This window comes from Haemaphysalis longicornis, unplaced genomic scaffold (genome assembly GCF_048455015.1).
Source record: "Haemaphysalis longicornis isolate Haplotype H1 unplaced genomic scaffold, Haemaphysalis longicornis Haplotype H1 scaffold_1, whole genome shotgun sequence".
Taxonomy (NCBI): domain Eukaryota; kingdom Metazoa; phylum Arthropoda; class Arachnida; order Ixodida; family Ixodidae; genus Haemaphysalis; species Haemaphysalis longicornis.
Genome location: NW_027526203.1, coordinates 18,160,437 through 18,173,803, shown reverse-complemented (window position 1 = coordinate 18,173,803; position 13,367 = coordinate 18,160,437). Strand labels below are relative to the sequence as shown.

General features: G+C 44.9%; 1 protein-coding gene across 3 annotated transcripts in view; it reads right to left on the bottom strand.

The window, feature by feature from the left end:
- The window catches only part of LOC144163276 (uncharacterized), a 57,923-nt gene that overhangs the window by 26,258 nt on the left and 18,298 nt on the right, over nt 1-13,367 (bottom strand). For 2 of the 3 annotated variants that reach the window (XM_077694167.1, XM_077694175.1), the window contains exon 2: nt 9,522-9,623. The exons of the other annotated variant lie outside the window; for it this stretch is intronic. In XM_077694167.1, the coding sequence (XP_077550293.1) occupies nt 9,522-9,555 (34 nt within the window). In that variant the 5' untranslated portion in view covers nt 9,556-9,623. The remainder of the gene's footprint in view (nt 1-9,521; nt 9,624-13,367) is intronic. 3 annotated transcript variants of the gene reach the window in all.

Below are 13,367 nucleotides of genomic sequence, written 5' to 3'. Positions count from 1 at the left end.
TCACAGCCTGGCGTATTTTCTATGTTGTTGAACCTCAAAACCAAAGCGTCGAACGGTCCTGATGGTATTCCGAATATTTTTTTGCGCCGTTATGCTGAAATTATATCCCAATTTTTAGTAATCATTTTTCGAGCATCTCTTTTGTCTGGTGTTGTGCCTGAGGATTGGAAATTAGCCCGCATAGTTCCAGTATTTAAAAAAGGCGACGAGACGCTGTTTACTAATTACCGTCCAATCTCTCTGACTTCTTCTTCTTGTAAACTTCTCGAACACATTATAGCTGACTACATTATAAATTTTTTAAACAGAAACAACTTATTATCTGACTGTCAACACGGCTTCAGAAAAGGATTTTCCACGGTCACGCAACTTACCTCTATTGTTCATGATTTTGCTAGCGTTCTTGATAAAACTGGTCAAGTTGATGTTATTTTTCTAGATTTCCAGAAAGCTTTTGATTTAGTTTCCCATGTTCATTTATTGCACAAGTTAAAAGTGTTTGGTCTTCAAGCATTTGTAACTAATTGGATCTCTTCCTACTTGTCGAACCGGTTCCAATACGTTTGCATCGATGGACATTCTTCTACTCGGCTTCCTGTTCTTTCGGGTGTTCCACAAGGAAGCGTATTAGGCCCGTTATTATTTCTAATTTATATTAACGATCTTGTAACGCTTATTAGTGATCCCGTGAAAATTAAATTATTTGCTGATGACTGTATCCCACACAACAAAATAACATGTCCTGAAGATCAACAAATGCTGAACAGAAATCTTCATTGTGGTCAGGCATGGTGCGATAAATGGGGAATGAAGCTCAATGCCAAAAAATCCGTTTTTATGAACATAACTAACAAAAAGAATACACTTTCCTTCCCTTACAATCTTCCGTCACAACCGTTAGAACAAGTATCAGAATTCAAATATCTTGGCGTCACTATAACAAATAGCTTGAGCTGGAACAAACACATATCAAACACATGTGCAGCTTCTTTCCGAAAACTTTGCTTCCTCAGACACAAGCTTAAAAAGGCCACAGCAAACGTTAAGCTACTCGCCTATACATCCATAATTAGACCGCGACTGGAATACGCCTGCACTGTATGGGATCCTCACACTAAAAGTAATATCAATGCTCTTGAAATGATACAGCGTAAATCCGTCCGATTCATTTTTTCGAAATATCGTCCAAGTGACTCGCCGACAAGATTAATGGAAGAGCATGGCATTCCAACACTTCAAGCACGCCGTCAAATTCAAAGGTTAAAATTTCTGTTCTTGCTTAAAAATAACAAACTTTCACTTAAACCCGAGGAATTCCTTCAGCCACTAACTTCCCGACAAACACGGCATAGACACCTCGAATCTTTGACTCCGTACAGCGCTCGAACTAAACTAACATATTCAAGTTTTCCTTTTTCCCGCGTTCAATTACAGATTGGATTGAACTGAATCGGCTGTGACCAATATTCACTCCCTTGAACAACTGGAATTCTGAATGGCATTGTTTTTAAATTTTGATGCATACTTGTGTATGTGTACAATCTATTTCCAACAGTGTGCCACGTGTATTGGTATTTTTGTAACTTTGGTGCATTCCTGTATTTGTTAAAACTATTTTGATCAGTGAACCATGTGTATTGCGCTTAAATGTTTTTTTTCCTTGTGATGCCCCTCCTGCTTGGGCCCTTCAATGGGCTTGCAGTATGTTTTAAATAAAATAAAATAAATCCATACATTTATACCCCGACACTAACAAAGGCTGGACAGATATACGAAAACTCAAAGTACAGCAAACACACAGCCTGCCCTTTGTACATCAGGGGACACACTGGAAGATCAGGCTAACATACTTGCGCAACACTTCCACCAAGTGTCCAATTAATGCAGCACAAAACATCTGCAGAAAAGAAGCCCTTACGGGACAAGAGCAAGGAAAATCTGCTTACAATTCTGAATTCACACATCATGAGCTGAAGGGTGCTCTTGCTACTTGTAATCCTTCAGCTCCAGGGCCAGACAACATTACATACATTATGATACAACACGCACACGCATACACTCTTGATACACTCCTACACCTATACAACCAGATATGGCTTACAGGGGACAATCCACGCTCTTGGAGGGAGGCCATAGTTGTGGCTTTTCTGAAAGATGGAAGGGACTCTTCCTCTCCTGCCAGTTATAGACCTATTGCCCTGACAAGCTGCCTGTGTAAGCTTCTCGAGAAGATGATAAACATACGCTTGTGTACTTTCTTGAGTACAATGATCTGCTCGATAACTACCAGGCATGCTTCAGGGCTGGGTGATCCACCAGTGATCAGGTGGTTGGTCTAGAATGGTATATAAAGATGCTTTTATACAGGCCATAGTTGTGGCTTTTCTGAAAGATGGAAGGGACTCTTCCTCTCCTGCCAGTTATAGACCTATTGCCCTGACAAGCTGCCTGTGTAAGCTTTTCGAGAAGATGATAAACATGCGCTTGTGTACTTTCTTGAGTACAATGATCTGCTCGAAAACTACCAGGCATGCTTCAGGGCTGGGTGATCCACCAGTGATCAGGTGGTTGGTCTAGAATGGTATATAAAGATGCTTTTATACACTAACAGTATTGCATGACCGTATTTTTTGATACCGAGAAAGCTTATGATACGCCATGGTGCTACGGCATTCTTGAAAACCTAAATCCTACACTGTATCAGGTAACATGATTAATACTCTTAATAGTTACTTGCACAAACGAACGTTTCGTGTCAGAGTCCGGTGGGTACTTTCAAAAGTTCACATTCAAGAAAATGGCGTGCCTCAAGGCGGAGTTTTGAGCTGCACGTTATTTATTGTCAAGATGAATTTTCTGCGCAAAGCATTGCCTTCATCGATCTCCTGTTTAGTGTATGTGGATGATGTAGAAGTATCTTTTAAATCTTCCAAAATATCCATATGCGAGTGTCAGGTCCAGCTTGGGTAAACAAACTTTCTCGTTGGTCAGACGAAAATGGTTTCGAACTTAATCCCGCGAAAAGTACCTCTGTTGTATTTTCAAAGAGACGCAGAACGAGGCCCGATCGTGACATAAATCTCAATGATGACCCAATTCCTGTAAAAAAGGAACACAAGGTTTTGGGTGTAGTGATGGACCAAAAACATACATCAATCGTTCACATCAAACAACTCAAATAAAAATGTCTAACATTCTGAAAGTACTATCTCACCAATCATACGGTGCAGATAAGCAACCCCTGCTGCGCCTTTATACCGCTTTCGTTGGGTCTCGCTTGGATTACACAACTGTTGTCTACGGTTCGGCCAGGAAAACAGCGCTAAAAATGCTCGACCCAGTGCTGCACTTGGGGCTTCGCCTTTCAGTGGTGCTTTCCGTATAAGCCCTGTCTAAAGCCTGTATGTGGAATGCGACAAATGATACCTAGAGTATCAGCGAACTTATGTTGATCATTTATATGCATGTAAAATCTCATCAATCGATGACCATCATTTTTAACCTTTTTTTTATGAATACATCCACATCACAGCTTTTTAAATTGCCCATCCAGGTCTCTTCCCTTCTTGAAAAGAGTGAGAGACGAGGCGGCTCTACTTGATGTTTTTTTAAACACCTTCAAATCATCTTGCATTGATTTTATAGCACAATATCACCTTCGCACTGTATCGTGTGACTTGTCTTTCATCGAACTCGATAAAAAAACAGGGTGCCAATTAATGCGATTCTGCAGCACTTTCTCACACTGCACGAGAAATACCAGTGCACAGAACTTTACAGCGACGCCTACAAAACTGCCACCACTGTGTCATGTGCCGCGTACGGACCAAATTTTAATGTTTCTGACACCATGAATGTAAAGTGCAGCATTTTCATAGCAGAGGCATATGGAATTCTTGCTGTGAATCGCGTTGTAGAATCTCGTATCCCAAAATCGATCATTTACACTGATTCACTAAGTGTTGTGCGGGCGTTATAACGAAAAAAGAAGAAAATTATATCATGAATCTTGTTCTTAGGACGATTATGTTAGCATGTGGCTCAAACCTTGAGGTGACTGTTTGTTGGGTCTCAGGCCACTCAGGGACCGGGGGAAACGAGACTACAGATGAAGTGGCCGCCGCTGCTGCACTCACCAACACAGTGCACGTAACCACAGTACCCTTCACCGACCTCAAGCCACACATACAGCAACAACTACGTAAAACATTGCAAAAACATTGGAGTGAACAGAGACAACAAACTACACATTGTAAAAACGTACTTTGGACGATACTCAACCGATTCACACAACAGACACACAGAAGTTGTCTTAGCAAGGTTAAGGATAGGCCACACACATGTAACACACTCCCACCTGCTCACTAGATCACCAAGGCCCATGTGGAGCGGGTCTGGGGAGGGCCTATCCATAATCCACATACAAATTCAATACAAGGCATATAACAACACAACCCGCCGCGCTGGCTCAGTGGCTAAGGCGTTGCGCTGCTGAGCACGAGGTCGCGGGTTCGATTCCCGGCCGTGGCGGCCGCTTTTCTGATGGAGGCGAAAAGCAAAAACGTCCGTGTGTACGTGATTTCGGCGCACGTGTAAGATCCCAAGGTGGTCCAAATTAATACGGAGCCCTCCACTACGGCACGCCTCATCGCCTGCGTTGCGTCGGTGGTGAGTTAAACCTTACAATCAATCAAACATGACACAACATGACGCAAACACTTCCCACAACTATCCACACGACACATTTCACAACACCCATCATACTTTTTAGAAGACGAGCCCATGTTTTCAATCAAATGCGTTTTAAGTGCGAAGCACTTCTTAGTCGGACCTACTCCTTCCACCGCCGTCCGTCGCCCGCAGGTGTTATCGCGCCCTCCTCTCCTTAGCAACGGAGCGGTAGCGGAGGGAAGGCGTCCATAGCAAAGGCGCAGTGACGTCACTACACTATGTGATGGTGCGCGCTCTCGCTGTGACGTCACGCGCTCGCGCCTCCCTCCCCTTCCGCGCGCCGTGACGTCCCGCGCTCGCGCGTCCTCTCCCCTCGCTCGGCTGCCGCTGGGCCGTTGCGCGCGTTCGCTGCCCTCTTTCCTTCGCTCGTCGTGCTCGCCCGCGCCTCCTCTCTCTCAGCCACCTGGCTCGGCGCGGCACACTCCCCTATATATGCAGCAATAAACGGCCAGACCTCCGTGGGTCGGCGCGAGCGTGCTCTCTCGCTACAGTCTCCTCGCTCGGCTCGGCTCTGCAGTTAGTCGCGCGCGCGTCTTCGTCGAGAGCGGTCGTCTAGTTCTGCAGTCTCGATGGCTGCCGATCCCGAAATGAAGGCTCGCGATGCCGAACGCAAGCGGGCGAAGCGAGCTGCGGCGTGCAAAATGCCACCAAACTTCAACAAACTTCCCCTCATAGCATCACCCCGTGCTTCGCACTTCCTCATACTCCCCTTCGGGGAAATGCGGGGGAATTTTTTGGAGTTTCATACCGACGTAAAATTTTAACATCTGATTTCTTAGCATGCATCTTGACAAGCTGGCCCTTTACACCAGTCATCTTCTTACCTTGTGTTTTACTTCGTTTAGTTTTACTGAAATGGTTTACTTTTACTTTCATGTCATTCTCATGAAATGAATTTGATTTGGTACTCTTTCCCCTAGTTGGCCTTGCGTCATTAAAATACAAACGTCATCATCAAAAGACAAAGACGAAAGCAAAAAGGCACAACGAGTATTAGTGATGTCCTCTCGTTTTTGCGTCCTTCTCTTCTGTAAAGTGCGTTTAGTCCCATTTATGACTGCTACATTAATCTCCAGAAAAATGAATAGGCCATAGACGAGACACTGCACTGAATTCGAAGCCGGGCTTCGTAGAAATGTAGCCGGATATACTTGAGCCTTGTCTCCAAGTGGCATTTATTCAGTTGCAACAAGCCTGCTGATAAAATGGGACGGGAATTTTATGTTCTGGAGCATTTTAACAATTACCCTGCGTTCCACTGTAAACTGCGAGTAGTTCGTGACGACTAAAGGTTTACTGGATTACAAATGTTCAATTTTGGAGGCAGCAAACATGAAGTCGGCGTGTAGACTCTCGGCTAAACTGAACAGGGCAGGAACAAAGCAATGTCAATACAAAAACATCTTATTGCATTACTTTTAGCAGTTGCATCCCCTGCCAATACAGTTGGCGTTCTAGCTGACAACGCGGCCGCATACTTCGACTGGCAGTCCGTTGAGTGAGTACACGTTCCCGTTTAGTTGCCGCTGCAGAGCGCAGTGGATGGCGAGGGTGACAGCCGCGGATCTCGATCTCGTCTACACACTAGGCCCTCTAGATAGGCGGACAATATGGCCACATAACTAGCAAAGAGCTAGTGAACAATACAAACCGGTTGCAGGCCAGCAATACACTCACTGCCACAGACACTACCTCGGCCTTGGCAATCCGATCGGTCGTACCTTTGACCGCATTAAAGACCAGTGAGATGTTATGTTGGCCTAGAGGATTCATGAACAGTAGCCCAACGAGGTGGACCCAGGGGACCCAGGGCCTCGCTCCCCAGAAACTACCACAGATGAGCCTGAAGTACTGAATGGGAGCAAAGAAGACCTACATGGTGACGAGACAAGTGAGGCGCTCACCTCATCCCCGTTATCTTCGTCTTTGCGCTAAGCTTCCCATTCAGTATAAATCTACTTCACCAACAACATGTTTATTAAGGGAGCTCGAAGTACCCGTCACCGTCGTTTCCCTGATTGGCCATGCTGTAAGTTTTCCGCTGCATGAAACCATCTCCAAGGTGTTAGTTTCAATCTACCACTGAGGAGGATGGCCCGACAAAGGCAGTCTTGTCGCCGTCATTTCTTAAGGCATATTGACACGAAATTTTCGTGTTGCGTTTTTTCGCTGCTATGGGTGCCTATCAGCCCGCTAATCATAGAATGGCACATTGGAAGGCCGATCGCAGTGTAAACAGTCATTTACGGCGTCATTTATTCGTGTCAGTTTGAGCTTCTACTAAAGGAACGCTGAGCTGACGCCATGACAGGAGGGCGGCCGTGACGTCACCATTCTTGTCGCACCGCTGCCGGTCTGGACGCGCGCGCCCAGACCGGCCGAGGTATTCACCATCCGCGCGCGCCCGGGCAGCATGACGTCAAAATCATGACGTGTACGCACGGTGTAGCAGCGCGCGCCAACCGCAGCCAGCGCGTTGGCGACGTTGCGGGAACGCCGGCGTCGGCAGTTTGGGGAAACCAGCAGATGATGTCACGCTGGCCCGCTGTGGGCTTTCTCGTGCGGGCAGAGAATAAAATGGATTTAAAATATGTTATACAGAACAGCTACTGTAGAAACGTGCGTGGAGATATCTCCAGATAAAAAAGAAGCATTTTACATAGTTATCTCAGCTTTGAATTTTCGTGTCACTAGTCCTTTGAAGAATAAAAGTCCCCAATTACCACTTCCCTGCAAGCACGTCTTAATCGGATTCTATGGCGTGCACGAAACAGTAGCCGCGCGCATGCGGCTCAGGGGAGAAGAAGCGTGCATATAGCAAACGAATTTGCCGCGCCACTCCCGAGAGGACACCGATGAGTTAAAACAAGCGCTCTCGCAAGTAAAGAGTTAGGGGTTCATGCACACGTGGATAAAGGCACTGCCAAAGTGCCACACTCCCGTGAAAGACGTGGAATATCAAGACGATCTCGACACTGAACACTGAGTTTATCATCAACATCGGTCAGTTGCTCTCCGAAAAGAAAGGACACACAGAATCAACAATGTGTGTCCTTGTGGTGCTTCCTGCAAATATTCCAAATGCTGAGCTTTTTTTTGGAGCCCCAAAGAGCGGCATTTATTGAGCTATTCTTATATGTTAGCTAAAGGAACCACCCTGAAATGAATCTGGCATGGCCCTTGCTCTAGGGCTTTTAGAGCGTTCTTTGCTCGTTTTGGTCTGTAACTATTGTGCTCATAAGTACGTCATTTACATTGCTGGAAAACACCCAGTGACACTAGTGCAATATGTGTTGTTCGGTTGAGAAGCCATAGCAGCCGCGGTTTTGCCGTAAACTCAATTGAAACGACGCTTTAGGCAGTATTTTATCGCCAGGAAGTATGTAACTTGTCACGCAAATAACCTATATTGTGTCTTCTTTATACGAAATGGATGCTGTGATACTGAAAGCAGACTCCCTCATTTAGCATTGTTACTACTGGGTTGTGTATTCGCCTAAGCGAACATTATTTACCGGTAACCACATAGAAAACGAGGTTACCTTTAATGGTAAGGTTTCATCGAAAGGAGAAACCCAATAAGTCAGAGGCCGGATTTGGCTACGAAATGCTTTGTAAGGCGGCTGGGCGAAATACCAGAATGCTACAATTTGGGTTTCAAACAAAATACACGTCAAAACGTAATATTGGGCGAGTTGGTACCCTATTAGAAAGACAAACATCGCCTAACGACTAAATACAAGGATCGAAGCAGGCTAAGGACAAGCACAAAAGCTGTGTCTGCTTGTGCCTTGCTTCAATTGCGTTTCGTCGTTTTGCGCGGTTTAATTTTTACAGGAGTACTGATACCAAAGTTCGATTTCTAAGAACTGATATAGTTCGCTTCATAAAGCGGCCAAGTTGCCTGCCTGTGATTATGGGCCTCAAAGGTCGCTTGGAACCAATCTTAAATGGATAACTACTTAACCAGTTTTGTGAGACCCGAAACGCCCGACTGAACCGCTCTGTAGTGTGAGTACCGCCGATGGAGGGGTGTAACGTAAAACCGTCCTGCCGATCTAACTCGAAGTGATTGATTGATTCTATGGTCTAACGTGCCGGCGCAACACAGGGGATGAGGCGCGCCGTAGTGGAGGGCTGCGGATTAGTTTGGCCATCTGGGAATCATTAAAGAGCGCCGAATTCTCGTACACACGGGCGTTTTGCTTTTCGCCTCCATTAGAAAAGCGGCAGCCGCGGCCGGGAATCGAACCCGATCTAACTCCAAGTGGTCGGTCCCGTCCCTCTCAGCAAGCCACACGCATATTAGTCAGAACGAAACCGACACCAACACAAAGTAAACATTTTCGTTGGGTTGTGGTGCTTTTTGTTCTGTTTTGCCCCGCGGGCCGCAACTCTTGGCAGTTTCAGACTGGCTGAATATGGTGGAATTAATCTTCAATTGAGACAGGGGGGAAGCGGCGTCGTGAAAGGTTGAACAGAAAGTGTGACGTCATTGCCGCCGTAGAGCTCCCGCGCTTGCTCCAGGGCTCTCAGCGGCCGGTACCGACACTGATCCCATGAATGGCGCTGTAATTCATAATCTCGTGCGCTAAGTTTTATGGCGTATTACGGACACATCGGACCAAAAATAACTGAAATACTCGAATTTGGCGTATTTCGCGGTCACGAGAGTGCATCTAATGACATCTTCAAACGCTATGCACGCGTAAACAATAGGCGCAAAAATGCCGGTGTTAGATTGCTTTGGCAGCAAGATAAGATTAGCTGCGGGGCCATATTCGGCCTACCGTCCTGTTGTTCGGTTGACTCCACGCATCCCATGTGGCCCGCTCTTCAAGACAGGTCGTTTCTCCTGGAAAGGGGTTGCTCCTGGTGTGTCCTCCGGTCCGCTATACGATGCGTGCGAAAGGGAGGCCACCGAAAGTGAGGTTACCGGCGTGTGGTACCACAGAAAAGTTTTTGCGGTAAAACATTTGAGAGATCGCATGCTGTGCATCCGCACATTTGAATGTGTTGTTTCTTTCCCCCGTATTCCAGGCGTACTTTCGCCTGTAATTGTAATACTTTAAGGGCCGTATTCTGAGACCCTCTTCCACTCCATTTTCTCCCTCCAGTCGGCTGAGAGGAGGATTCCGGTAGTGCTTATGCACGGGGAAATCGATTTCAAGGATCTCCCCCACTGGAGGCTCGAGTGGAGGAAGGACTCAGAATACCACCACTGTAAGGGTCGTACAATCCAAGGGACACAGAAGTAAGTTGAAAATATTGCAAAATTACCTTGTCAGTCTGAAGTCTACTATGGTATGTCTAGTTTTTTTTTGTCATGTTACGCGCATAGTGAGAAAATTGTTTGTCAGCGCGTTTCCTTCCTCGCCGATTTTCTGACTACGGCTATGAACACACACCGGCAAGCCGCAAGGCTTAAGTTATCAAATTGCTATCTTGTTCATTTGAAAACCTATAAGTGGAAAAAAGTATTACCTATACTACGCGTGAAATCGTAATTCTGATGGCCGGATAGCATGAAAACAAAAACCTGTCTGATGTCATTAGGGTTCACGGCGGACGCGAACGCTGCCTGGTGTGTTTTCTTCTCCCACTTCTACAAGCTAGCCTAAGCCGCTTGGTTTCACGTAAATAGTGAAATAATGAATTACGTGGGCTAAACTGAGCAAATGCAGTAGCAAATATAGGACCTCGACAAATTCGTTTCAGTGTTTCTTTAATGTCAGTGCTACGCGGCAACCTTCAATTGAGAGTTGAATGGTCACTTACAAGTGCGTCTAATGGATGGCCAATGCGGCACTTAACAGACACCTGGTTTTAAAGCCTTGTAGTACAGGTATACTTCGAATTAATGAGGACCAGAACGCTGATCTAAGGTCCAGTACAACAAATATGTCCATGTCAATGCGAGATTAGCAGTTGTGGTACATCAGACAGTTTCTCCGAAATAAAGCAGGCGATTTTCTACACTACATTACAGTGAAACGAATCTAACATGTAGATATTAAATGTACCAGTGAATTTTATTTAAATAAGATTACTCAATCGAATGCCACCCTTGCTTGAACTATCACGTCCACTTTGCCACCGCTTTATTGCAGCAGTAGATGTTCTAAAAAATTAAAGCCGTTCCACTCAATGTGAAAGCTGTTGGAAGCACAGAAGTGATTCGCCATATATGGCTGTAACGCCGTTATCTGCTCACTGTTACCAGCCAATGCAATTCGAATTTCCCGCCTTCGCAGTGCTTGCGCGCCCCCTGCCTGAGACTGCGCCAGCGGGAGTTCTGTTCTTTTTGTGCTTGCTTTTCCTCCCGCACGTGCCGTCGTTGCACTGCCACTTTTTTCGCTTAGTATTGTACAAACCAACCTGACGAGCGTTCCTAACTAAATGAACGAGGGCGATGCAGGTTAAGTACATATACTATTCATAAAATGTACTAACAGTTTTCTTTGCGCTAAACAACAACCACCCCTTATGTAATACCCCCTAAATGGGGGTCTTTAAGGTATTAAAGTGATGTGATGTGATGTGATGTATGGCAAGCGCCAGCGGTTCACGAGTTTAGAACACTTATGACTATATAAAGCGCTTGGCTTTCGAAGCCTCTGGGTTACGCCGCGACGACAGCCGATACGACGGAATGCCGTGTGGCTCTACAGTGCTCTACATTTAATAAAGTATTATTTGTGGAATGAACTTTCAAGAAGTTTATTCTTTTACCAGTGTGGCTGGATAATAAGGTGAACACAGGAGGACGTTACGGCCTAATGGCTTTCACTCCACTTGGGTATCCCTAATCAGTGTGACCGGCAGTAGAGGCCTAGGCTACAACACTGACTGCGCTGGCAGTATACGGTCGCCTTGTGCCATAATTACGACATGGGACCATAAACCCAACGCGGGTTTATGGTTCCAGACACGCACCGAAAACTCTTCGCTAACAGATAAATCTGATCCTTTAAACTTGTGGCAATTTTTGAACGCTCGAGTTTTATCGCGAAAGTCGAGGAGCTTAAGAACTACTGGCCTGGTTTTGTCTTCGACAGGTTTCCCTTGCCTATGTATTTTTTCAATTCCGACAGGATCAATCTCGAGCGTGGCTTTAAATCTAGGGTGGAATTATCATTTTAGTTTTCAGGTACTCTGTATATTATTATGTTTCGCTTGCGTGAACGGTTGTCCATATCTTCTACCTTCAGTTCGGGGGCAGACACAATTCTACAGCTTGTTCAACGCAGCTGGAAATTTTCGCGTTCAGAACTTCATGGCTTTCTAGTTTTTTGTCAGTTGAACCCAGTCTATCTTCTTTGATTTAATTTATGTCGACGGCAATGAGCTCTAACTGTTCTAACAGACCTTCTATTTTGTGTCCGGGGTTGGTTACACATCGCCTGCGAGAAGCAGTAATATCCTAAGGAAGGAAGCCACCTCACAAATACATGAGCAGAACAGCCTTGATATCATAAAATTATTGATATCATGAAATGAAACCAGTTAATCAGTTTAAAGGGGCCTTGAAGACGAAACGGAGCTGTCATCTATGTCAAAGAACTAGCGTTTCATAGCTCACTCATCTCTATTGCAACCACGAAAGACGTTTTTCTGAGAGAAAGAACGCAAGAAATATCGAAAAACGTTCAGATTTTGCGCTACACTGACGTGCAAAGTCATTTCACCGTGTCAGTACGGCAAAAAAAAAAAACTCAACAGAGCAAGCTGTACTTAATATAAGGATAGTATAGTAAAAAATATCGCGAGAAAAAAATTACTCTCGGGTTATTCTGGGACCTGCAAAAAGCATTTAACTCTATCAATTACGAAACATTGCTAAGAAAGCTAAAAAGGCTTGGTATACACGGAATAGCGGCTGACCTATTGATGAGCTATTTCCATGTAAGTAACAGGGAGCAATTTCTTGAATTTAATGATGTTTAATTGGAGTTATTGGTAATAGAACAGGGTGTTCCGCAAGGATGCAAGCTGGGACTGTTGTTATTTTTAATATATGGGAATGATATTCCAAACATACCGTGTACGCTCCAGATAGCCATGCAGATGACACGAACATATTTTTCAAGTAGCAGTGTTAGCGAACTCCAACATGACGCAAATAGGTATATAGAAATATTATCAAACTGGTTGCACAAAAATAACTTACAGCTAAACGTATCTAAGACTACCTATATCATCTTCAGATAAATAAATAAGAAGATACATCAAGGCATTCATACTGAATATCGGAGAAACATAGTCAGCCAAGTTAAAGTACAGAAGTTCTTAGAGGTACGGTTTTATGAAGAATTATCTCGGCATCCACATATAGAACACTTAGGCAATGAAGTTCCAAAAATTATTGGTGTTCTCTTACATATTAAGTGGTTTAATACCACTTTGGCTAAAAAAACAGCTTTATAACACTTTTGTTTATTCTACGCTTTGCTACTGGTTAGCGTGGGGAACATAAATAAAGTAAATTACTAACGGCTGATCGTGTTACAAAACATTGACCGCGTATCTGCTCCTTTCGTTGCAAATGTCGCCAAAAGACGATAGTCTTTGTAGGCATTTGCCAAGGAAATGCCCCCCTTTGCTTTCCCGCTCACCTCGCATGCTGTTCCTGTTGC